General features: G+C 44.3%; 1 protein-coding gene across 2 annotated transcripts in view; it reads right to left on the reverse strand.

Annotated features, from left to right (window-relative positions):
• slc2a4rg (SLC2A4 regulator) overlaps nucleotides 1–25,159 on the reverse strand; it is a 69,458-nt gene extending 44,299 nt beyond the window's left edge. For both annotated transcript variants that reach the window (XM_080764395.1, XM_080764394.1), the window contains exons 1-2: nucleotides 24,147–25,159; nucleotides 18,025–18,380 (exon numbers count right to left, since the gene is read on the reverse strand). In XM_080764395.1, the coding sequence (XP_080620521.1) occupies nucleotides 18,025–18,380; nucleotides 24,147–24,587 (797 nt within the window). In that variant the 5' untranslated portion in view covers nucleotides 24,588–25,159. The remainder of the gene's footprint in view (nucleotides 1–18,024; nucleotides 18,381–24,146) is intronic.
• Nucleotides 25,160–25,692: the final 533 nt, after the last annotated feature.

The following is a 25,692-nucleotide window of genomic DNA, read 5'->3' on the forward strand; positions in this document are numbered from 1 at the left end:
GGTTTACAGCTGTGACCTGCACTGACCCACTAGCCTGCTTTACAACCTGACCAGACAAGGTGCCAGCGTGTGTGTGCATGTGCGCCTAGTGTGCATGTGCATGTGCGCGTGTGTTGTGTTGTGTTTATAGCCATCTACAGTAGCTATATATCTCGTGTTGTGTTTATAGCCATCTAGCTATATATATCGTGTTGTGTTTAGCCATCTAGCTATATCTCCTGTTGTGTTTATAGCTATATATATATATATATATATATATCGTGTTGTGTTTATAGCTATAGCTATATATATCGTGTTGTGTTTATAGCCATCTAGCTATATATATCGTGTTGTGTTTATAGCCATCTAGCTATATATATCGTGTTGTGTTTATAGCTATCTACGTAGCTATATATATATATATATATATCGTGTTGTGTTTATAGCTATAGCTATATATATCGTGTTGTGTTTATAGCCACCTAGCTATATATATCGTGTTGTGTTTATAGCTATCTACGTAGCTATATATATATATATATATATATATATATATATATATATATATATATATATATATCGTGTTGTTTTTATAGCTATAGCTATATATATCGTGTTGTGTTTATAGCTATCTAGCTATATACTGTGTATACTTTTTTGGCCCGTTTATATATTGTAATGTATTGTTGGTGTAGTTCAAACTTTCCAGGTAGGGTTGGGGTTTTGTTTGTTGCTTTGGCCTTGGCCACCCTGACTCTCATAGTATATCCTTGCCCTATCCTCTATCCGCTGTAAACGCTAATTATTCTCAATAAATGTACCCTGGTTTGTGATCCTTGATAGCCACATATATGTTACTCATTTCCTTTGGAGCATAGACCCCATATAAGTTCATATAAGGTCGTAACAGGCATTATAAAACTAGTTATATAGTTTATAATCATGCATAAGAATTTAGAACAAGGTTTGTGAGTCAGTATCATGAGAGCTGCTCATAAATAATGCACTATCAGTTCAGTGGACCAGCACATTAGAACTACCATGGCTTAGTTTACTGTAGGCATAAAGTATCTCTGAAGATGTTATGAGTTCGCACACACGCACGCGCACAAGCATGCACAGACACCCGCACGCACGGACGCACGCACACAAACACACACACATGAACATCTGGATGACAGAGATGTTTACAGAATAATATGAGAAAGATGATCAATATTAACTGAGAGCGGGACCAGAGAGGAGGGGCTGACAGCGGAGCCGTGTTGATCTGGTCCACTAGAGATCCAGTAGAACTGAAAGACATTTAACCCCATTTTGACAATGAGGGCAATTCTACAAATGTCTTCTAAATCCTGACAGTTTTCTGAAAAACCTCATGTTTCTATGTCAGTGGTTGTCAAACATTTTCATGTCAAGGACCACCTAAAACTATATGTAATTGGCCCACCGAGCCCCATCTTAACATATGTTGTTATATATATATATATACTGTATATTCACACATTTGGACCACATTTTCACGATTCTTCAAAAATAGCAGACCTACAAGCTCGTAGATCTTCTATTTTTCAACAGCTAAAGTATAACATAATGCTTAAAACACCAAAAAGGTGAATGGGTTAATGTTTGGTTGCGCTCTGAAAATAGCAGATACAAGCTCACGACTATTAGCCATTAGATCTGCCATTTTCAGCATGCAACCATGTGTAAAATGCGGCATTACGACACCATCAAGGTCCGCCAACATAGGCCTACGACTACGTTTTAGTCGACAGAATCCACTGTAGATTTAAGACGACTTAAAACTAAAACATTTCAGTTAACTCAAATGTGACTAAAACTAAATTAATTTGTATTCAAAACACCATAGCTAACACGACATCAGAATGCACTGTCGAAATCGAGACTGTGGTGGTGGGGAAGGGTTTTGGCGTGACACAGGGATTAATATGAATGATAGCCAGGACTTCCTGCTGAGAGAGAGAGAGAGAGAGAGAGAGAGAGAGAGAGAAGGGAACTGGCCTAGTGTCAGCAGCAAGGCGGACAAAAGCCGATTTGAGCAGGCAGCAGAGGGCTGGCCCGGGGCGAGAGAGAGAGAGGGGGGGGGGGACTGGCCTAGTGTCAGAGAGAGAGAGAGAGACAGACAGACAGACAGACAGACAGAGAGAGAGAGAGAGAGAGAGAGAGAGACAGAGAGACAGAGAGACACAGACAGAGAGAGGGTTGGGTGAGCTAATCTTAAAAGGTCAGTGTGTAAAAAAGCGACACAAAGCAAGCGGTCTGTCTGTCTGGCGACGGCAAACATGAGCGAACGTCGTTATGCAACGTTTAAGTTATGCAACCGTTCCGTTGTACCGGCTGTGTGCTGCAGGGGGCAGCGCAGCACGGGCGGGTGGGCGGGTGCAGCGGAGGATGTGAGTACACAGCCAGAACACAGATAAAAAGTTTACAATCCGGTTACAAGGCCTGAGGGGAGGAGGACATTACAAAGTCAAATACCAAAAAAAATACTATTTCCATTTTTACCCCTCTATTTCCCATTCCATGTGCGTTTGTCTTATGTATAAAAGCCCCCTCAAGTACATTTTTAAACGATTTTCAGCAATGGGATGATATTTATTTTTCTTGTTGAGATGGTCGTTTTGAAAGTAGTAGTAGTAGAAAGTCAAAAAGGAGTGGGCAGCCCTGATGTAGTGTGATCACCCCTAAACATTAAAAACTATAAATGTCCCCCAAGCCGGAATCGTTTCTCACAGCTGTAATCCTAAAAAACTCCCCAAATCCTTGTTTTTAAACCTCAACCGTTTCTCTTGTCTATTTCTCGTATTCTACTATGCTTGTTTGATTGATTGATTATATATGAACATTTATTGAGAAAAGGATATCTATATTCTGTGTGGAGTTTGCATATTCTCCCCGTGTCATCACAAAAACATGCAGTAATCCTGGTCTCTAAACTGCCTCCCCCTGGCCAGCCGGGGCGCCTGATGGAGGGGAAAGGAACTGGTTGGAATAACGTGTTCCTTTCACGCGCTACGTCCAACCAGGGAAACTCCCCTCTGTCAGGTGTAAAGGAGCAACTTGGACACTCAAGCATGAAGGAAGCATGAGTTAAGTCCGTTGCTCTCCCCAGGTTGGCGGAGGGTGTGTAGAGCCCAGGATCACATAGATGATTGACACAGGGGTGAAAATGGGTTACAAAATCGTGGGATAAAAAATATATTTAAAAAAAAAAGAGAAAAGGATATCCCCTTGAGATGTATCATCTCGTTTTCGAGGGGGTTCAACAACATACAACATATATACAGATTGAAATATTTATTAACAGTTTGCAGAATTCCGGTACATTTCAAGCACAACTCAATACAAAGACTGTTGACTGAGTGGACGTGTTAAGTTAATGTTGTTCCCTGCTTACTACTTCTAGTGAGTGTATGTGTTATGTGATGCACTGTGACCTTAAGGGAAGACCGGGGTATACAAACCGGATGTTGTTATACTGCGAGTCAGTTGTTCAGACGACCCAATAAAGCGTCACACTTGTTTACAAGAGGGTCCACCTTGTTCAATTCATCAAAACATTTAGAGACGTACAAATAGACACTTCTAAATAGCCAAAGAACAGAGCAGGAAATCATCATAGTGGAGGTAAAAAGGGAAACAAAACATATACAGTGAGGGGAAAAGGGGGTGGGTGGGTGGTTGGGGGAGATTCAGATTTTACGGGGGCCAGTTTCGAATTGCAGCCGCCCGTAGGTGCCCTTTGAGAGCGGTTTTGAAGGAGTTAAGGGATTTGCATGTCTTAATGACTGCTGGTAGAGCGTTCCACATTTTGGTGGCATAGGAGCGGAAATTATTTAGTCCCTTGTTTGTGCCGAATCTTGTTGCACATGGTTTGTGCATACACACAAACAAAGATCTCAATCAGTGTGTAAAAGCCTGTCCAGTCATGCGTGTTCCCTGTAAGAGTAAGACGCTCCCCTGCCTGCCGTCATACGTGACCGAGCACACGAGACTCACGTGACCCGTACAGGAAGTGGAGTGAAGCAGCGACTCCAGCTGTGTTATAGCAGAGTAGCAGAGGTTAAAATAGGGAGCATTTTGCATCCCAAAACGCAGTTTAGAGTTAAAACAAGTAACAACGACCTCTGCCTCCACGGGATGCACTACTGTGCCACTGTACTGTTTTTTTATTCTAGTTTATTTTGCTTTTAGTTATTATAATAATTTGAATGAATATAACCACATTGTAACCATATAAAATGAAATGGGAGTTAAATGCTGCAATTTGTAAAAAATAAAAATAAAAATAAATATGACTCCTAACATCGTTGAAGTGGGACTCATAAAATGTCCCTGGGACTCATCTAAATTCTAAAAGACCATCCCTGCATCCCGGGACTCATTACATTGAAAACCTACTTACATCAATGTATAAGCAACTTTGGGCTTTGTTTCTTTCTTCTTGCGTGTGAAGACATATTCAAATGTCTTAATACGTTAAGTTACTTATTATTATCTGCCCTGTGTGTGCAATTTGTGATCACAAATCCTGAAAGGCAAACAGAACTACACATTTTAACGATCCAATGTTCAATGCAAAGAAAAAACAATTAAATCGTTAACCGTTAATGGTTTGTGTGACAATTACTCGTCAACTAAGAAGGGACACACCTTTTTGCAAAAAGAAAAATATATGTTAATGTGTTTTGAAGATTTAGAACACTTTCCTGAGGGTCTTTATGTGTGTAATATGTGGTTTAAGATATTAGATTTTAGCAGTGAGCCCAGTGTCCATGGACACTTCATGGGCTCACTTCCGTCCTGGACTACAATTTACCATAATGCTTTGGTGCACTGCTCATCCTTGTGGATATGGGGGGGGGGGGGGGCTGTCTTAGTGAGGCAACATGTAGTCCAGGAATTAAATGAGCCCAGTGTCCGTGACATCATGCTAATAGCTAAATCTAAAACCACATATTACACACATAAAGACCCCCAGGAAAGAGTTCTAAATCTTCTAAAGGTCATTAACATATTGTTGCTAGTGAATTTCTCTCTCTCTCTCTCTCTCTCTCTCTCTCTCTCTGTGCAATGCAATTTAAATGAAGGTGAACTAAAATGCACTAAGACTTGGTAAACTGGCGAGTTCTTCCGGATAGCACACAGAGAACCTGACCTGTTCTTGTAGAGCAGCAGGCCGTTTGTTAATGTATAACCAACCAGACGCAATAATGCCTCAACCACGCTCTCTCTCACTCACTCTCCCCCGCTCGCTCTATATCGCAAGTAGCATTACCGAGGGCCGAGGCACCGCCTATCTCCTCTCCTCAACTCTATGTATGATGTTACATAATCACTCAGCAGAGAGAGAGAGAGAGAGAGAGAGGGAGAGAGAGAGAGAGAGAGGGAGAGAGAGAGAGAGAGAGCTGGCCTCGCCTCTGGGCGCTCGCTTACTGTGTGTATATATGTGTGTGTGTGTGTGTGTGTGTGTGTGTGTGTGTGTGTACCAAAGACCATCCCACACACACACTTTTTTTGCGTTCTTTGTTTTTCCACTTGTGGTGCGTGTGTGCGTGCATTGTTCGACTCAAAGTTGATACGCAACAATGGCAGTCTCTCTCTCTCTCATGGAAACAACAACAGGGAACCACAGAACAAGAGCAGCAAACAAAAGACAGACCCGGCTCGTGTTCCAAGAGAGAGCCTGTGCGTGCGTGCATGCATGCGTGCTCGTCACACCACACACACACACACACACACACACACACACACCGATACATCAGCCAGTCCAGCGGTTCTCGACACCACTGAGAGCTCCTGGTCAGTGTGGATTTGAATGGCTTCGCTTCTAAATTGCCTGAAACCGTTTATTTGTACTCGCTCAAACTCTCTTCGTTCCTTCCTTGATCCCGCCCTTGATCCCCCAACCCCCACCTCCTCTTCTTCCCTTTCTTACACGATAGGAACTATGCACCAAAACTAATTTCACCCACTTTCTTTCTGACATACCCGTTTTATTTTGATAGAGACAACTGGAAATAGGTCTGGCTATACATAATCACTCAGCAGAGAGAGAGAGAGAGAGCTGGCCTCGCCTCTGGGCGCTCGCTTACTGTGTGTGCGTGTGTGTGTGCGTGTAAGTGTGCGTGTGCGTGTGCGTGTGCGCGTGTGTGTGTGTGTGTGCTGTGCTTCAGTGTGTAAATGCAACCAACCTCAAAAATACATTGAATTTTCATAAACAGGCAATACAAATAAACAATCCAGATTGGCTCAACCCTGGCTCTATTCCGGGCTTTCTGGTTGGCTCGGGCATATTTCAAGAAACCATTCTCGGGACAGAACACCAAACATGTGGTCACTTGGCCACGCCCCCCTCCACCCCCCCCCCACACACACACACCACAAACACACACACACACACACACACGCACACGCACAAACTCATGCCCCAACCGAAACCGCTGCATGCTTGCATGGTCTGTAGCTGAAGGGGCATTCCATTTCCTATCCAAAATATATTTTTTCAACGCTTGTTTAGGTTTTGGAGGCTAAAAAATGCCTGCCTGTGTCCGACACTATTTCCGTCGCCTTAAATCCGGGGAGGAGTGGACCCGAAAGTTGAATCCCAGCATTCCTCAGGAATGGACATTAACCCTGTCACTGGGCAGCCCGTGCCCTATACACAGACAATGATTGGGGACATTGCATTAACTTTATTACACCTGCTTCCAATTAATTATCAATTAGCCGGCTTGGAAGTGGAGGGTCAAGTTGTAAAGTGTATGTTCTATTTATTGATACTGTAACTGAAATGCATTGCTGAAGTATACGATTAATTGTTTTCAATGTATTTATTGATTTGAAGTGATTGTGAGTCACCTCTCCCCTCTGCAGTGGCATTCCTGTTGATTGGGAAGGTGCCAAGTGCTGCAGAGGAGGAGGGGTATTTAAATTAAACTATAGTTTGTGTATGAATGGACTTTGTTTGCTTATGGTGAGTTAATTGAATTGCCAATTGCCAATTGCTGTGATGTGGTTCAACATATATATCAACGAATTAGCAAAAACGTTAGAAGTCTACAGCTCCAGGCATCCCCTTGGCAAACACAGAAATCAAATGCTTACTTTACGCAGATGACCTGCTGCTGCTGTCCCCAACCAAGGAAGGACTACAGCAGCAACTTGATCTCCTACACAAATTCTCCCAGACATGGGCCCTGACAGTGAACCTAACCAAGACTAAAATCATGATATTTCAAAAAAGGCCCAGCCGCCAAAACCACCAATTTTTCCTAAATACAATCCCACTAGAACAAACTAAAAAATATACCTACCTTGGCCTAAACATCAGCAGCACAGGGAACTACAACCAAGCTGTAAAGGACCTGAGAGACAAGGCAAGAAGGGCATTCTATGCCATCAAAAGAAACATCAAAATAGACATCCCAATTAAAACCTGGCTTAAAATACTGGACTCGGTGATAGAACCAATTTCCCTCTATGGTTGCGAGATCTGGGGACCATTAGCAAACCATGACCCGGAAAAATGGGATAAACACCAAACCGAGACCCTACACACAGAATTCTGCAAATCCATTCTCCGTACCCAGCGAAAAACACCAAATAATGCATGCAGGGCAGAATTAGGACGATACCCACTCATAATCAAAATAAAAAAGAGAGCACTTAAGTTCTACAACCACCTAAAAGAAAGTGACCTAGATGCACTCCATAACAAGGCACTCACACACAGTGAAACTCTAGAGAGATGCCCCCTCAGCCAGCTGGCCCTGGAACTCCGGGCACAAACACAAACAGAGCCACGAGATAGAAAACCCATTGGACTAAACCAAATTATAAAACAGCAAAGGGAAAACTATCTGACACTATCTGGAAAGAAGCAACACAAAAGCAGAGTAAACTAGAATGCTATCTGGCCCTAAACAGAGAATACACAGTGGCAGAATACCTGAGCACCGTGACCGACCCAAACAAAGAAAAATCTTAACTAGGTACAGACTCAGTGAGCACAGTCTCGCGATCGAGAAAGGCCGTCATAGGCAGACCTGTATCCCGAGAGAAGACAGACTATGCACCCACTGCACACTAAACGAAGTGGAAACCTGTTACGACTCATTAAGTCTAGGATGGTTATGGGGAAAGAAAGGCAAGATGGTATATGCCAAAGTTGTTTTATTCACTATATCTTTAGATGGCATACAGATTTAAACAAAGTAGTGTAACACATGTGAACAAATGTGAGCAGGCTGAGCAGGACCATAAAGGAAAGAAAGTAATAAAAATACCCTAACACTGCACCCTATCCTATAAAACCCCCTCCCAACACTGACTATCTGACTGGTGACAAAAGAAAACGCTATCTGACTACTCTATTCTTATGCCTACCATCAAACAAAAGTACATGAGAACGGTGCCTGCTTAACTAGCTAAGGTGACAGTGAAATACTAATATAAGGAAATACTACCTGCTCGAGATTCGGTCACAGTTTGTGTGAAAGCACTTTACAGTACAGTTCTCCCTTCGGAGGTTTCAATACATATATATATACACTGCTGGTACAAATAGGGACACTCTTCCCTGCACGGAGGGCGCGCTGTCACTTCCCTACACTAGCGACAAACAAGATAGTCTGACAGCGGCCCGGATCTCAGTCTTCAGTGGGACTTTATTTCATCAGGAGAGACAGGGTGGCAGCGCTGGTTGGACGCGCAGGATTGGGAGTAGGCGGCCAAGGGTGGAGCGTAGGGAACGCTCCCCACCAATGGCTGCGCACGGACGGATCTGCAGGGACGACAAACAGGGCGCGCGCATAGACAAACAGACACATAGCAGACCCGCGCCCCGACATCCGTAACACCCCCACCCTCAAGAAACAAACCATGGGGTTTGTTCTGAAGTTACAATTACACATACTACCAAAAAAAACACTAATGTAATTACAAAAATATGTACAAATACAAACCTACAGGCTAAATATCTTATTTGATTTACTTAACCACCCCACACTCTAGACAAGGCGTCAGCCAACACATTGTCTTTTCCCTTCTTGTGCTTTATCTCCAAGTTGTACTCTTGCACTATTAAAGCCCATCGCATGAGTCTTTGATTATGGTTGTACATCCTTGACAAAAACACCAACGGGTTGTGATCTGTAAAAACGATCACAGGTAAGGAACTGCATCCTACATATACATCAAAGAATTGGAGTGACAACAGCAACCCCAAGGCTTCTTTTTCAATTGTAGAATACCGGACTTGGTATTTGGTAAACTTGCGCGAAAAATAGCAGACTGGATGGTCCACTCCGTCACAGTCCTCCTGGATAAGGACTGCACCAGCCCCGACAGCACTCGCATCAACTTCAAGTTTAAAGGGCCGATCGAAATTTGGAGCAGCGAGTACTGGGGCATTACACATGAGCGATTTGACGCTCTCGAACGCATGCTGACAATCATTAGTCCACACGTAATTTGATTTGGGACTGAGCAAATTGGTGAGAGGGTATACGACAGTAGAAAAGTTTCTACAAAACCCCCGGTAATACCCGGCTAAACCGAGGAATCTGCGAAGCGCGCGTCGCGTCTGAGGAGCTGGGTACTCCTTTATCGCAGCAACCTTGGCCTCCAGTGGGCGGACTTGGCCTTGACCCACTTGTTTTCCGAGGTACGTCACAGTAGCTTTTCCAAACTCGCATTTGGCGAGATTCAATGTTAGCGAAGCCTGGGCTAAGCGCTGAAACACTTGCCCCAATGTGTGCATGTGATCACTCCAAGTAGAATTATACAGAATTACATCATCTAAGTAGGCGTTAACATTAGGCACGCCCGCTAGTACAATGTTAATGAGCCGTTGGAATGTTGCCGGAGCATTGCGCATTCCAAAAGCCATGACATTGTACTGCATAAAGTAGTCTGGTGTCACAAATGCAGAAATGTCAGAAGCACGCTTAGTTAACTTAACTTGCCAGTAACCTTTTAACAGATCTAACTTTGTCACGTAAGTAGCGTTACCCAGATTGTCAATGCAATCTTCAATAAGTGGCAAAGGGAAACTGTCTGACACCGTTACATTATTCACCTTCCTGTAATCTGTGATAAATCTAGGTGAACCATCCGATTTCAATTCAACCAGACAAGGGCTGCTCCAGGCACTAGTGCTGTGTTCCGCCAAGCCATGTTTAAGCAAATATTCTGCTTCATCTTTCATCATTTTTCGTTTTGCTGGATTCGCACGGTAAGCGTGCTGCTTAATGGGTTTGGATTGGGTGACTTCTATGTCATGTTCTAACACCGTTGTTTGAGTGGGAACATCGCCAAATATCATGGGATAAGCGTTAACCAAATCAATCACATCATTACGTTGCTCGTCAGCCAAATGAGCGAGATGAGAAGGCAACTCTCTTACCATCTGAGAATTAGGCAGTCGTGCACTCTGCTGCAGAGTGGGACGTAATACCAGTCCATCATCACAATCAGACCCAGTAGGTGAATCAGCCACAATCAATGCCGACACACCAGAACACACTGCAGGTTCAGCAGGAACAGCACTGGAGGGAGCCCTGGAATGATAACATTTTAGCATGTTAATGTGACACACACGAGCTTTGCGCCTCCTGCCAGGAGTGCTTATGACATAATCCGTTGCACTTAATTTTTCAAGAACCTCATACGGTCCTTCAAAACGGGCCGAGAGCGCCGAACCGAGGATAGGCAACAAAACCATAACTTTATCCCCAGGTTGGAAAAATCGCGTGACCGCCGCTCGGTCATAGTAACGCTTCATTCGCCCCTGTGATGCAGCGAGCGCATCTTTTGCAAATGAGCAAGCCCGGTGAAAACGCTCTCTAAATTTGCTGACATAGTCCAGTACATTCTTTCCCGAGTCTGGACTACAAGGAGCAGACATGAATTGCTCTTTTAGAACTTTGAGAGGCCCCCGAACGGTATGACCAAAAACGAGCTCAGCTGGGCTAAAACCCAGTGACTCTTGTACAGCATCGCGTGCTGCAAACAACACAAATGGGATGCCCTCGTCCCAATCTCGCTCGTTCTCGAGACAAAATTTGCGCAACATGGGCTTAAGCGTTTGGTGCCAGCGCTCCAGCGCACCCTGACTCTCGGGATGGTACGCGCTGGAAGCCTTGTGCTCAATGTTTAACATCTTCAACACTTGATTGAACAATTTGGACTCGAAATTTGAACCACGGTCCGTTTGCAAAACCTTAGCCAGGCCGAAAATAGCAAAAAACTTGTACAAAGCCTTGACTACCGCTTTGGCTGTGATGGAACGCAAGGGAACAGCCTCTGGGAACCGAGTAGCGGCGCACATAATTGTGAGCAAATACTGGTTACCTGAAGCTGTTCTGGGTAGCGGCCCAACACAGTCCACAATTACCCTCTCGAATGGTTCACCTATTACAGGTATAGGATACAGAGGGGCAGGAGGAATAACCTGATTAGGCTTCCCCACCAGTTGACATGTGTGGCAACTCTGACAAAACTTTGCAACATCAGACTTCATACCCGGCCAAAAGAAATGTTTCAGGAGCAGATTGTATGTCTTTGTGACACCGAAGTGGCCAGACCATTTGCTCTCATGGGCTACTGACAACACCTGCTGGCGGAATACTGTCGGCACAACAATTTGAAAGACAGCACTCCATTCCAACCCTGCGTTAGCCAGCGGCGTCCATTTGCGCATCAGCATGCCATTATCAAGGTAGTAACCAACCTGATCAGTTTTAATGGCCTCTGACGTCAACAGCTCTTTAAAACATTTTCTTAGGCTCGGATCCCCCTTTTGCGCAACTGACAATGACTGTCGGGTAATGGGCACCTTGGGAACATTTGTATGTTCAGGAACAATTGTACACGGTACTTTGTCCGCTTTTATTTCAGTGCTAGTCTTAGCACTAGCTTTTTCAGATCTATTCCCCACTTTTTCATCTCCGAAAATCGGACCTAGAATCGAATCTGACAGGTCGACAGCATCGCCTAATTTGGCAGCTTGGGCACGCGTAATTACGCATGCCGGATACACATTGAGCGTGGGAGAAGACTCACTCACGTCAGGCACCCCAGTCAGAGGAATAGAATTCAATACCTCAAGAGGAGGCGTCACTTTCCCACCCGCAACATCATTCCCCATTAAGAACGTAATCCCTTGAATGGGCAACTCAGGACAGACAGCAATAGGGAAAAATCCCGTGACCAATTTAGAGCTAACATGCACTCTGTGCAGCGCCCTTGGAACATATCCCATTTCAATGCCACGTAACACAGTGCTACAGCCACACGACGTTTGTTCATCAAGTGGCAAAACCCCAGCCAAAATTATAGACTGTGAACCACCTGTGTCGCGCAAAATGCGCACTGGCTGCTGATCATTAGGATCCCCTGTCAGCGACACAAAACCATCAAACGTGAAAGGGGCAAAACATGAGTCAGTAGTGTCACATCCCTGAATGGAAACGGGCTCCGTTTTAATTAGCCCTATTCCCTGTGCGTGACCTGCACCTGATTGCTGCTGTGGTTTACCAATACGTTTATAACAATCAGCAATTACATGCCCATTTTTATGGCAAAAATAGCACTCCCTGTCATCCTTACGTGGAGACGACTTGGACGTGTTATTTTGTGCCACAGAACCACCTCGAGAATTAGATTTCTCCCCATGTGGATTTGGAAACCCTGTTTTGTGCGTGAGCACGAACTCATCGGCTAGCACTGATGCCCTTGAAAGTGACTCCACCTTCTGCTCATTTAAGTACATTACAATGCGTTCAGACACCAAACATCTTTTAAATTCTTCAAGCAAAACCAACTCCCGTATAGCATTGAAATCTGTAGCCTTACAGGATTCGCACCATTTATCAAAAAGAGAGCCTTTCTCTCTGGCAAACTCAACAAATGTTTGATTACCCTTTTTGAGATTTCTAAATTTCTGGCGATACGCCTCTGGAACGAGAGCGTACCCGGTCAGAATAGCCGTCTTAACCAAATCATATTGCAGACTGTCAGGTAGAGAAAGAGCAGCAACAATTTCTTGGGCACGGCCCTGAATTTTGCACTGTAGTAGCAACGCCCATACATCTTTTGGCCACTTGAGCGCAGATGCAATTCTCTCAAATGCAGCAAAATAGCAGTCCACCTCAGACTCCCTGAAGGTTGGCACTAAAGCAAGATGCTTAGACACATCAAAAGTGGCAGGATTAGTAATTGGAACACCCGCAGGTGACATACCTGAGTAGTACGGTGCGGTGCGAGCCCCTCGTTGTGCGTCGATTTCCATCTGCTTTATTTTCACAGTAGTGTTTGCCTCAATCTCCAGTTTCTTTACCTGGAGCTCGTGCTCAAGCTCAGCTTGTCGCATCTGCAAATCCACTTTCATTTGCGCAATACGGACTTCAACGTCCCCCTTGGATCCATCCGGATCGGGTAGTGGTTCACGACCACCCCCATATTCATGTAGGCCTACCTCACGCGGCCGGACAGGCGCCTCAGCACCCTCCTTCTCACTCTCGGCGTCTGATAGACCGCCATCATCATCCTGAACATCACTATGTTCTTCGCCTTGAGCGCCACCAGGCTCATTCACGGCCACGGGCATACTCACCGCTCCCTCGCCAGGCAACACCAGCAGGACATTCTTAATGACCAAACCAGCCAAAACGTGCGTCTTTAGCTCTTCCTTACTTGCCACCTTCGGGACGGGAATCTTATAATGGAAAGCTATTTTATGCAAGTCCTCTTTGCGACAAGCATCCAACTGAATTAACGTTGGGCTTTTTACAAATGCATCTATGTCAAATGGAGGTGCCATCTTTCTCTCTACCTGCGTCTTTACACAAACTTTCCACAACCGTATGCCACTAAAAATAAAATAAATATATATTCACATAACCAGGTTCCGTTAAGCTCTACGAGCCCCCATTCTGTTACGACTCATTAAGTCTAGGATGGTTATGGGGAAAGAAAGGCAAGATGGTATATGCCAAAGTTGTTTTATTCACTATATCTTTAGATGGCATACAGATTTAAACAAAGTAGTGTAACACATGTGAACAAATGTGAGCAGGCTGAGCAGGACCATAAAGGAAAGAAAGTAATAAAAATACCCTAACACTGCACCCTATCCTATAAAACCCCCTCCCAACACTGACTATCTGACTGGTGACAAAAGAAAACGCTATCTGACTACTCTATTCTTATGCCTACCATCAAACAAAAGTACATGAGAACGGTGCCTGCTTAACTAGCTAAGGTGACAGTGAAATACTAATATAAGGAAATACTACCTGCTCGAGATTCGGTCACAGTTTGTGTGAAAGCACTTTACAGTACAGTTCTCCCTTCGGAGGTTTCAATACATATATATATACACTGCTGGTACAAATAGGGACACTCTTCCCTGCACGGAGGGCGCGCTGTCACTTCCCTACACTAGCGACAAACAAGATAGTCTGACAGCGGCCCGGATCTCAGTCTTCAGTGGGACTTTATTTCATCAGGAGAGACAGGGTGGCAGCGCTGGTTGGACGCGCAGGATTGGGAGTAGGCGGCCAAGGGTGGAGCGTAGGGAACGCTCCCCACCAATGGCTGCGCACGGACGGATCTGCAGGGACGACAAACAGGGCGCGCGCATAGACAAACAGACACATAGCAGACCCGCGCCCCGACATCCGTAACAAAACCGAGCTACACTTCCTAACCATCTGTCCATTGTACCAAGACATCAGAGACACATACTTCCCACAGATTACAACCACACACAGAGATTTTGAAAACATGACCAATGACAAAAAACTCCCATATCTCCTGGGCGAAGTACAACAATGTGCAAACACAGCAGCAAGATTTGTGAGTTGCTGTGATAGGAGAAGGATATCAAATGGAACATAACCACCCTAAAGACTAATCATTGTGTATATTCCTGCACTATACCTGCATCGAGTGATCTTGGTACACAAAAGTTGATCTATTGAAGATTCTGACCTTCAAAGTACATAATTTTTGTTTTGATTGTATTGCTGTGCCTGTATTGTTGTATTGTTCTTTCTGCTTTGGCAATGTAAATGTATGTTTTCTCATGCCAATAAAGCCCTTTGAATTGAATTGAATTGAATTGAATTGGTATGTCTCACTCCTATAAAAGGGAGCCTGCAGGTGATGTGTTAGTTTGACCTTGGTTGACACACAGCTAACAGCCTAAGTGAGAGCTGCCAGGGCCCTTTGGAAAGTAAGGGTATGGCCTGTTACAGCTTCTCCTTGTTTTAGGTGTTGTTCAGTAGTGTTGTCTTCAAGTGTGTTTATGTTTGTACATCTGTTATTTTGGCCAAATCTTGTTTTTCGTCTTTGTCGAGGCCGCACTGTACAATAATCTGCACTGGACTGGAAAGGTGAATAAAAAACCTAAAAGGGCATTCTTGGACTCTTCTGTCTTTTTGGAGCCTTGGCCGGTCGGCCAACTTCACAACCCCATTTTGGACGGGAATCCCTTTTGGTGTTTAAAGCATTATTATATTTTAGCTATTGAAAAATAGCAGATCTATAAGTTCATAGCACGACACTCGTGCTATTTTTGGAAAAATCGTGATAATGTGGCGCAAATCTTTGAATACCGTATATATTCTTTCAGAGCGAACGTTTTTAACTAAAATCTTTCTGCAGAACTATAGCACTCTATCGGTTACACACACTGTTGTACTGCAGAACTATAGCACTCTATCGGCCACACACTGTTGTACTGCAGAACTATAGCACTCTATCGGTTACACACACTGTTGTACTGCAGAACTATAGCACTCTATCGGTTACACACACTGTTGTACTGCAGAACTATAGCACTCTATCAGTCACACACACTGTTGTACTGCAGAACTATAGCACTCTATCAGTCACACACACTGTTGTACTGCAGAACTATAGCACACACACTGTTGTACTGCAGAACTATAGCACTCTATCAGTCACACACTGTTGTACTGCAGAACTATAGCACTCTATCGGTCACACACTGTTGTACTGGAGAACTATAGCACTCTATCGGCCACACACTGTTGTACTGCAGAACTATAGCACTCTATCGGTCACACACTGTTGTACTGGAGAACTATAGCACTCTATCGGTCACACACTGTTGTACTGGAGAACTATAGCACTCTATCAGTCACACACTGTTGTACTGGAGAACTATAGCACTCTATCAGTCACACACTGTTGTACTGGAGAACTATAGCACAATCTCAGTTAAAGCCCAGCAGCTGTGAACTCTGGCCAAAACAAAAACAGCAGAACAAGGAGGAACAGAAACCATCATGGAACAACTAGAGGAACAGAAGCCATCATGGAACAACAAGAGGAACATAAGCCATCATGGAACAACAAGAGGAACATAAGCCATCATGGAACAACGTTACAGAACAACTAGAGGAACATAAGCCATCATGGAACTTCAAGAGGAACAGAAGCCACCATGGAACAACTAGAGGAACAGAAGCCATCATGGAAAGCATTATAGAACAGAGTCAAAGAGCGGGAAGAGGAACTGGAAGACAGGAAGTGTAAAATCGGACTATGTAACATTTACATGTCCCGCGGCGCGAATGTTATTTAATTCACCCAAAACATACATTTTGTAGGCTAACCGGCCTAAGCGCTTTAGTGATGAGCCGCAAATCAAGTTTGTTTTAGTGATTTGGAAACCCCCCCCCCGGTCCGCCTCGGTAACAAGATCTACACGCTCTACAGTGGGGGAGGGGGACACGCGACAAGACAACAGCATGCACACCAAGGCCCGCCCCCGCTCGATCATGATTGGCGGAAGGCCCCTCTCTATCCTGATTGGATGAAGGCTGGGCCACCTAGCCAAAAACTAGGGATGCACCAAAAGGGAAATTCTTGGCCGAAACCGAATACTGAATATAGGAAACATTTGGCCGAAAACCGAATATGATTAATATTATATATCTTTTTTCCTACCATTGCTGTCATGGCCAAATTTATGGCAAAATAAATGGTTATGGCAAAACTTCACTTAAATAATAATCACTATTATAGGTCCATAAAACATTCATTCAGCTCTTTTGATTGCATTAATTGCATACACTATTCTGTGATATATGTTCTGCCTATTCGGGCCGAAACCGAATTTTTTGCCATTGTATGCCGAATATTTTCTGGGGCCGAATATTCGGTAACCTGACGCTGCCAGATGAGGGCGGTATTGCGGAAACATATTCCCCAACACAACACTCATCTGGGATCTCTGACGGAGTTGAGCCCTGAGTCAGATCTGCTTCGTACCGAACCAATCAGCGTGAGCTAAAGGCGGGATGCGGATGTGACGGTATATAGACACGTCGATATGATTGGTTGTGTTTGCACGCCCACACGGTGATAGACAGACGCTCCCATCCAATCATCTACCATGTATCTTGAAAAAAAGGAACAGCCCCGTCATCGAATTTGCTTCCGCGATCCCAGATCCAAATAAGCTGTGAAACAAATTTGTGTAGCAAGCTTTTTGGATCTGGCAGCGTCAGGTTAAATATTCGGTGGATCACTACCAAAAACTAAACCTAAGGTTTGTTGAGGAACTCCTTTTATGGTCAGCACACTTTTTAGGGAGGATTATCAACAAAAATATATATATTTGAATTTAGTGAAATCACTTTAATACCTTTAAATGGATTAAAAATTAAAAAAAATCCATTCCCGTCGACATCATAAGCCCGCTGACTTTTCATTTCCGTTTGAACCAGTTTACTTCCGGTGAGACAGAACAGCGTTATAAAACGCAAGTGATAAATATATATTTTTTTAAATTCGAAATAATTCAAAAGACGATCTCTGTGACGAGCGCCAGCAAGACGTGAAATGACGACGTAGGCAGTGGGTGAGTTAAATGGTCATAGGGGTCAGTGGGTGAGTTAAAAGGTCACAGGGGTCAGTGGGTGAGTCAAAAGGTCATAGGGGTCAGTGGGTGAGTCAAAAGGTCACAGGGGTCAGTGGGCGTACCTGTGCCTGGGGACTGGGATGTGGCAGGACGGGTGGGACAGCTGCCTCTCCTCACGGGCGGGCGGGGCGGGCTGAGGTGACGACGCCCCCTGGTGGAGGTGGTGGTGGTGGAAGCCGTTGGCTAGCGGCTCGGCGGTCCGTTGTTTCCCTGAAGGCTTCCTGAAGTCCAAGTGCATGGCGTTGCCGCCGTTGCTAAGGGCGTCGCCGTCGGAGGCGGTTGTTGTGGTCAGGCAGTGTGTGGTGGGACCGCCGTTGCTAGTTGTCGTCGTCGTTTTGGACAAGCAGTGCGTGGGACTGGCCCTCTTCAGGACCCCTCTGTCTCGCTGGTCCTCCTGACCGGCAGGGCCACCGCCAGTCTGTGATTGGTACGAGAGTGAGAGGGAGGAGGAGGAGGCGGGGTTTGAAAGAAGAATACATCGTCATTCATGATTCCCCCCCGGGGACCCGACTACGGATAAGCGGTTGAAGATGGATTCAGAAATCGATAATAATTTGTTCTCCACTCCTTGTGGTGTTTTTTTGAGCGGTGCGTCCGCTCCATTACACAGCTACGTGTGTCCGTATGTATGTGTACGTGTATGTATGTTTGATTGATTTAAATATTTATAACAGTTTGCAGAATTACAGTACATTTTAAGCACAACTCAATACAAAGACTGTTAACTGTGAGTGGAATGTGATGTACACTAGTCACTACAATACAGTACAGAGCACAGTACAGTACAGTAACTACAACAAACAATGTATAGTTGCACTGCTCAGTTCACACAGGTGTGATTTTACTGGGGGGTTTTCATGATTCTGAATCCATTCCAAGCATTTGTTTTGCACGAAAAACACTCCTTGGCCTAAAACCGGCTTTAGCCGTCAGCACATTTGGGCAAGTGGATATGGCCGAATTTAGGCCAAGGAGTGTATTCCGTGCAAAACTAATGCTTGGAATGGATTCAGAATCATGAAAAACCCCTAGTTTGACATGTCACACGTTACTTAAAGTATGATGAAATGTTGCCTGCCCTTATATTGGTTGTCTATAGAGCACCGAAGTCCTGACGTCACTGTCGGTAGAGGGCATCAGTCCCCAGGTTCATGTATTTTTTATTTGCTTTGAAATCCCCATAGGGGGATTTTAGATCTCTTCATATAAGAACTGTGTTTGAAAAATAAACCGATCATCCCGGCCTTTTCACTCATATGGATATGAAGCATCGACTGAAGGTGGAAATGTACAAATATACCCAGAGAGTAAGAGTAAGAAAATAAGCGTCATTAACGACACCCAGCCACCCCCCTGACAGGAAGGCTGAGATGATCGGTTTATTTTGGACGGCGGCTGTCAGGGATACTTGGACACATTGGATGGTACTCAGTGTTGTTTTTGGCAGCAATGTTTGAGTGGTGCAACCACTCCTATAGACAGCTATGTTTGTGTGTCCCTGTGACCATCCTTGTGTCCGAGCACGGAAGTAGCATATTGTCACCACCAAGTGTCACTGTTGTGCAGCCTAACACACAGACAGAGGCATGATGACACACCTAGCCGTTAATAGAAGATTTGAGAACGGATTCATCACATTAGAAATATCATCAGCTGTGCTTACACAACAGATTAGACAAGAGTTTTGTCAGAGCAGCAGCATTATTGGCTTATAGGAATTGAACAAATAGGACAGGTATACGCTCCTGTATTTGAACAATAGTTATTATGGTGGCCGAATAATTTCTGAGGTGGTAACTTAAATATAAAAAGGGTTTGGAACCAATGCTCTGAAAAACCATTCAGCTATGGCTCCGCCCACAAAACACTGATGTCAGGCTATTAGCAGCATTTAACCACTTAAAGCCGTTATTTAGTTCACCCCCCCCCCCAACTCCCCACACTTTACTAAATATCTAGCTACCAACTTAGATAGCCAATTTAAAAGCTCAAGGTTGTGAGTGAGGTTGAAAGGTCGGCTATTTTTGGCTGAACGTTAAAAAGGCTGGAGCGCACCTTGTTGCAACAGAACAGGTTGAAAGTCACACACACACACACACACACACAGTTAAATATAGCTCACAAGTTGTGAGCTTGTAGATCGGCTATTTTCAGCATGCAACCAAGTGTAAAATGACTTGTCTTTTTTGGCTTTGGTCTAATGGCGGCTCTTCTACATAGACTATTGGCGAAAAGTGACAATGTCCTGGATCGGACGTTGGCAGAATGCACTGGACTCAGGGCAACAGCCCAGCTTTAATGATCTTAAATCCCTTTATTTTAGATGGGGTTTTTTTAGTAAAGAATAAACATTAAAGAGACTTTAGTTTTCACTGTGCAATACTTTAATACAGTTGCACACATGCCTGAAATTGCAGATATTTGCACCGCCCTCGTTGTTGAAAACAATGCATTACAAACTCCAGCTTGTCACTCTCCACTCCAGGCTGCATGAACAGCAGCGCTCGAGCGCTCAGTGTTCTGACCGCTCAATGGCGCAACTCTGTATAACTCTAAGGCTCTGGGACTCTCCTCCTAGTCTCTGCTCTTTAACTCTGTATAACTCTATGGCTCTGGGACTCTCCTCCTAGTCTCTGCTCTCTAACTCTGTATAACTCTATGGCTCTGGGACTCTCCTCCTAGTCTCTGCTCTCTAACTCTGTATAACTCTATGGCTCTGGGACTCTCCTCCTAGTCTCTGCTCTCGAACTCTGTATAACTCTATGGCTCTGGGACTCTCCTCCTAGTCTCTGCTCTCTAACTCTGTATAACTCTATGGCTCTGGGACTCTCCTCCTAGTCTCTGCTCTCGAACTCTGTATAACTCTATGGCTCTGGGACTCTCCTCCTAGTCTCTGCTCTCTAACTCTGTATAACTCTATGGCTCTGGGACTCTCCTCCTAGTCTCTGCTCTCGAACTCTGTATAACGCTATGGCTCTGGGACTCTCCTCCTAGCAGGGCTCAAGATTAACGGCGTCCCGACGTCCCGGGGACTGTAAAATATCTATTTGGGACGTAAATGTATCTCATCCGGGACGGTTTCGGGACGAGAGGAGTTTTTACACTGAAAATGCGCATTTCGTGTGCAGCCATGAGCAGCATGAGAATTTGCCGTGCCGTCAACCAATGCTCTGCCCGTTGACAACAACAACAACGCACACACTACATTCACCCAACGGAATCATAGGAATTATATTGCTTTTGCCCCGTGGATGAGACATTTAGATTGGTTGGAAGCGTGGATAAGACCATGGTTGTGTGCCACAGAAAGGTCCCATGGGGACATGGGACCAACGTTTAACGTTAGCTTCCATGCTAGGCTTGCTAGCTGGCGTCGACATTAAATAATATGTTGGTATATAATCATCTGAAGCAACAGATGTTTTCTAATGCTCAGATTGTTCTGGAATTGCTGCCCCAACACTGTGGAATGCACACCCCAAAACCAAAACGCTCTCATTCCACAGTTTTTATTGATTGTATTTATTATTATTATTTATTGATCCTTCGTCTTAGTATTCCCCCTAATAAAGTAGTTTTTATTTGTTTTCTCATGCCAACCATGTAATAGACATTTGAGTATTCATATACCTGCATTGCTGCACGTTATCTGTTGGTCTTGTTAAGTAGCCTACACCAAAATAACAAAATCCATTTGAAAATAAAAATCACTGTTCTCAGGTCGAATATTGATATGCGATTAAAATGTGATTAATTTAGATTAATTAATTACAAAGCCTCTGATTCATTCGATTAACATTTTTAACCAAGCCCTATTTTTCATCTGAGAGCATTTTGACTAAATCAGTGTATCTACAGAAGAAACATGAAGCCAAACAATTAATGTACTGCATGTATTCAATACATGCAGTACATTATTTGTTTGGCTTAATTGTATTTCTATTACAATAGGAATACTGTAACTGCCGGGGACACTTGTTGGTTTTAACTTCAATTATTTAGTTTGAAGTTGATTTGTTTTATTTACTTTGCTTTGGTATATACTTATTTTTGACACTTGTATGTTTGGTTTACCTTTATTTTATTAATTTCACAATTTGAGTGGTGCTTTTTGTAAAAAAAATCCCGGGACGGTATACATTTACTTCGGGACGGTTCAAATTGCATTTTGGGACGGTTCCGGGACGGTGGTGAAAAAAGTTAGTCTTGAGCCCTGCCTCCTAGTCTCTGCTCTCTAACTCTGTATAACTCTATGGCTCTGGGACTCTCCTCCTAGTCTCTGCTCTCTATCAGTGTTGGTTTCGTCGACTAATACTATGACGAAAAATGTTCCGTCGACTACCTTTTTTCACTGAGGAAAACTAAATGGAAACTAAAACCAAGCTATGACGACTAAAACTAACACTAAATATACTGACAATTTCCTCAACAAATTAAAAATTAGACTAAAATGTTAGGAAGGGACTAGTGGACAAGAGATCCAGTATAAATCATTTTACACTTATGGTTGCATGCTAAAAATAGCCGATCTACAAGCGCACAACGGTGAGCTTGCAGATTTGCAGATTTAAACAACTAAAATCTTAGGATATTTAGTCGACTAAAACTAGACTAAGACATTCCCGGTAAAATCAATGTGACTAAAACGAAAAGGAAAACTATTCAAAAGACTATGACTAAAACTGCTGGCCAAAAACAACACTGCTCTGCTCTCTATGGGGACCCCCCCCCCCCCTCTTATAATCAACTTTCAACACAGTAGGAGTGAGTCACCGTTAAAAGAGCCTCTTGACCTGCAGAACTCACGAGCTGCTCAGAGGCAGAGAGAGAGAGAGCAGTGTGAAGGAACGGAGGTTGAGTTTTTATAATATCACGCAAAACAAGAGCCTTTTGAACGTGAAACGATGATTAGGTCGACAGGCAGACAGTAGCACGTATTTGAGACAGACAGACAGACAGTAAGGCTTGTCTTTATTATTGTCATGATTAGTTATTATTATTCCAGCGATGACAGGTCCATCATAAACGCTCGGGGGCGTGGCGCACACACACGCTTGTGTGTGTGTGTGTGTGTGTGTGTGTGTGTGTGTGTGTGTGTGTGTGCTGCTACCTTTTAAACACTTTTTAATCTGAAAGGCCTTTTCCCCCTCTATATATATATATATATATATATATATATATATATATATATATATATATATTTAAATGGTTTTGAGGGGGAAAATGCTGCCGTTTGTACCAAACAGATTGGTGCTACAGTTTAAAAAAGCTTTCTACCGTGTATATGTATAGCTCTTGTTTACACAATGCCGATTTTTATTATATGTTGACAATCGCTTTGGCAATGTAAACGTATGTTTTCTCATGGCAATAAAGCTCATTTGAATTGGAATTGAAATTGTATTGTTGTGGCACTTTTTTTCTTGGTTGGCACAGAGGGAAAATAATAAACCAGTGGTTCCCAAAGTGGGGTCCAGGGACCCCCCAGGTGTCCTTGAGGGAGTTCCAGGGGGTCCCCAGCTAAATGAGAGTTTGGAACCAAATGGACCCTTATGGAGGCTGTAACTCTGAGTGTACAAATGGATCCAAATGGACCCTTATCGGTCTGTAACTCTGAGAGTGTACCAATGGACCCTTATGGGTCTGTAACTCTGAGAGTGTACAAATGGAACCAAATGGACCCTTATGGGGGCTGTAACTCTGAGAGTGTACAAATGGACCCTTATGGGTCTGTAACTCTGAGAGTGTACAAATGGAACCAAATGGACCCTTATGGGGGCTGTAACTCTGAGAGTGTACAAATGGACCCTTATGGGTCTGTAACTCTGAGAGTGTACAAATGGAACCAAATGGAACCTTATGGGGGCTGTAACTCTGAGAGTGTACAAATGGGAGCGTTCCATTTGTACACTCTCAGAGTTAAATAAACATTGATTTTTACAATATAAATTGGGGGTCTCAACCAGAGATAGAAATGCCATTAAATGGACCCTGTAGGACTTTTCTTTCTGCTAGAGCCGTAAAAAAAAGCATATCTCTCATGGGGGGTCCCTGGCATTATCTCTTCAAATGGGGGCTAATTAGTAATTAATGTCCATTTGGGGGTCCTTGACATGAAAAAGTTTGGGAACCACTGTAATAAACAACAATAACAACAAGTTACAACAACAATAATAGCACTTACGTTCTCCATGTCGTGCAATAGTATCTCTCCTCCTCCTCCAAAACTCAGTTCTTTCCCTTTGAAAAGGCTCTCCTCGCCTCCTCCTCCTCGTCTCCCGGTACCTTCTCCTCCTCCTCCTCCACCTTCCTCCACCCGGAACGCGTACAGAACCGAGCCCGATGATCGACCTCCTGCCGAGGCTCCATTCGCCTGTATGACACCTCCTCCTCCTGCAGAACCTCCACCACCAGCGGTGCTACCGGCGTCGTGCGGCCGCAGCGTGGAGCACTCCGCCCGGCAGAACAGATCGGCGCGGGTCGGCGGGGATGTGGAGGAACCACCACTAGAACCACCAGAGCCGGAGGAGGAGGAGGAGGAGGAGGAGGACGGAGAAGAACCAGAACCATGATGGAGGCCATGGTGGTGGATCCGGATGATCCCCACCGAGGAGGACTTATTCATGCTGTCCGAAGTTAAAGTATAGATCCTCTTGGAAGTGGAATTGTTTTCTCTTTAGTCTTCGGGGTTTGTTGGGAAGGTTTGGATGTTTTTTAGATCATTCAGGAACCCCCCCCCCCCCCCCCACCCCCCAAAAAAACAGCAAAACAACAAGAAACTGAACCCCTCCCCAAAATAAAGATATTTTAAAAGGAGGAAAAACAACACAAGTGCAGACTAAAGAAAGAGAACCAGCTTTCGATAGACTTTAGTGCAAATTAGTGCTGGAATTAGAAGAATACATTTTTAAAAGAAAAAAAGGCATGAAAAAAGGGGATTGTCTCGATGAAAATGTGGTGTTTAAAAAAAAAGAAATCCCAACAAGCAAACAAACGTCTCGTCTCGTCAGCATCGCTCGAAGCCTCAGTCAGTCCTTTTCTACTCTATTCTAAAAAGACAGATAATAAAAGTTTGTTGTTTGTGTTCGCGGCTCCGCCAGCAGCACCATGACACCGACACAGCGACAGTCCCAGGCCGCCTTCAGACACCATATCCTCGGCTACAGCCTCCTGCTTCACCCCGCTCTCTACTTTAACTGACACAAACACACCACGGTGGAGGAGGAGGAGAAAAAAAAGATTGTTTTTCCTCTTTCCTTCTTCCAAAAAAATTATACAAAAAAAAAAAAACGAGTCACGCCCCCACGCCCCTCCTCCAATTCACTCCCATTGGTCGGTTCGCTACGTAAACATTCCACTCTGGCACGCGGCCACGCTGAGAAGGAGTCCTGATTGGACGGCGGCAGCTGTCACACAACCCGGCTTCACCCACCTCCCGGCAGGGAGGAGGAGGGGAGGGGGGCATAAAGGGGGGTGTGTCCGTCTATTTTTTCTTTTTTACCGGCCGGTGTTTGTTCTGTTTGTCTCTTGACGAGCCTCCAGCCGCGCACCCCTCCGTCCCCCCCTCCCCCCCTCCCCGCCTCCAGCATAGGGCTAAATCCAAAAGTGGCTGGGGCCACGGTTGCCATGTCTGAGTGTTATGAGCAAAGCAGACATATGCTTTGCAACCACTCCCTTACGGAGCTATGTGTGTGTGTGTGTGTGTGTGTGTGTGTGTGTGTGTGTGTGTG

This window comes from Protomyctophum bolini (assembly GCF_963924005.1).
Source record: "Protomyctophum bolini genome assembly, chromosome: 5".
NCBI classification, from domain to species: Eukaryota; Metazoa; Chordata; class Actinopteri; order Myctophiformes; family Myctophidae; genus Protomyctophum; species Protomyctophum bolini.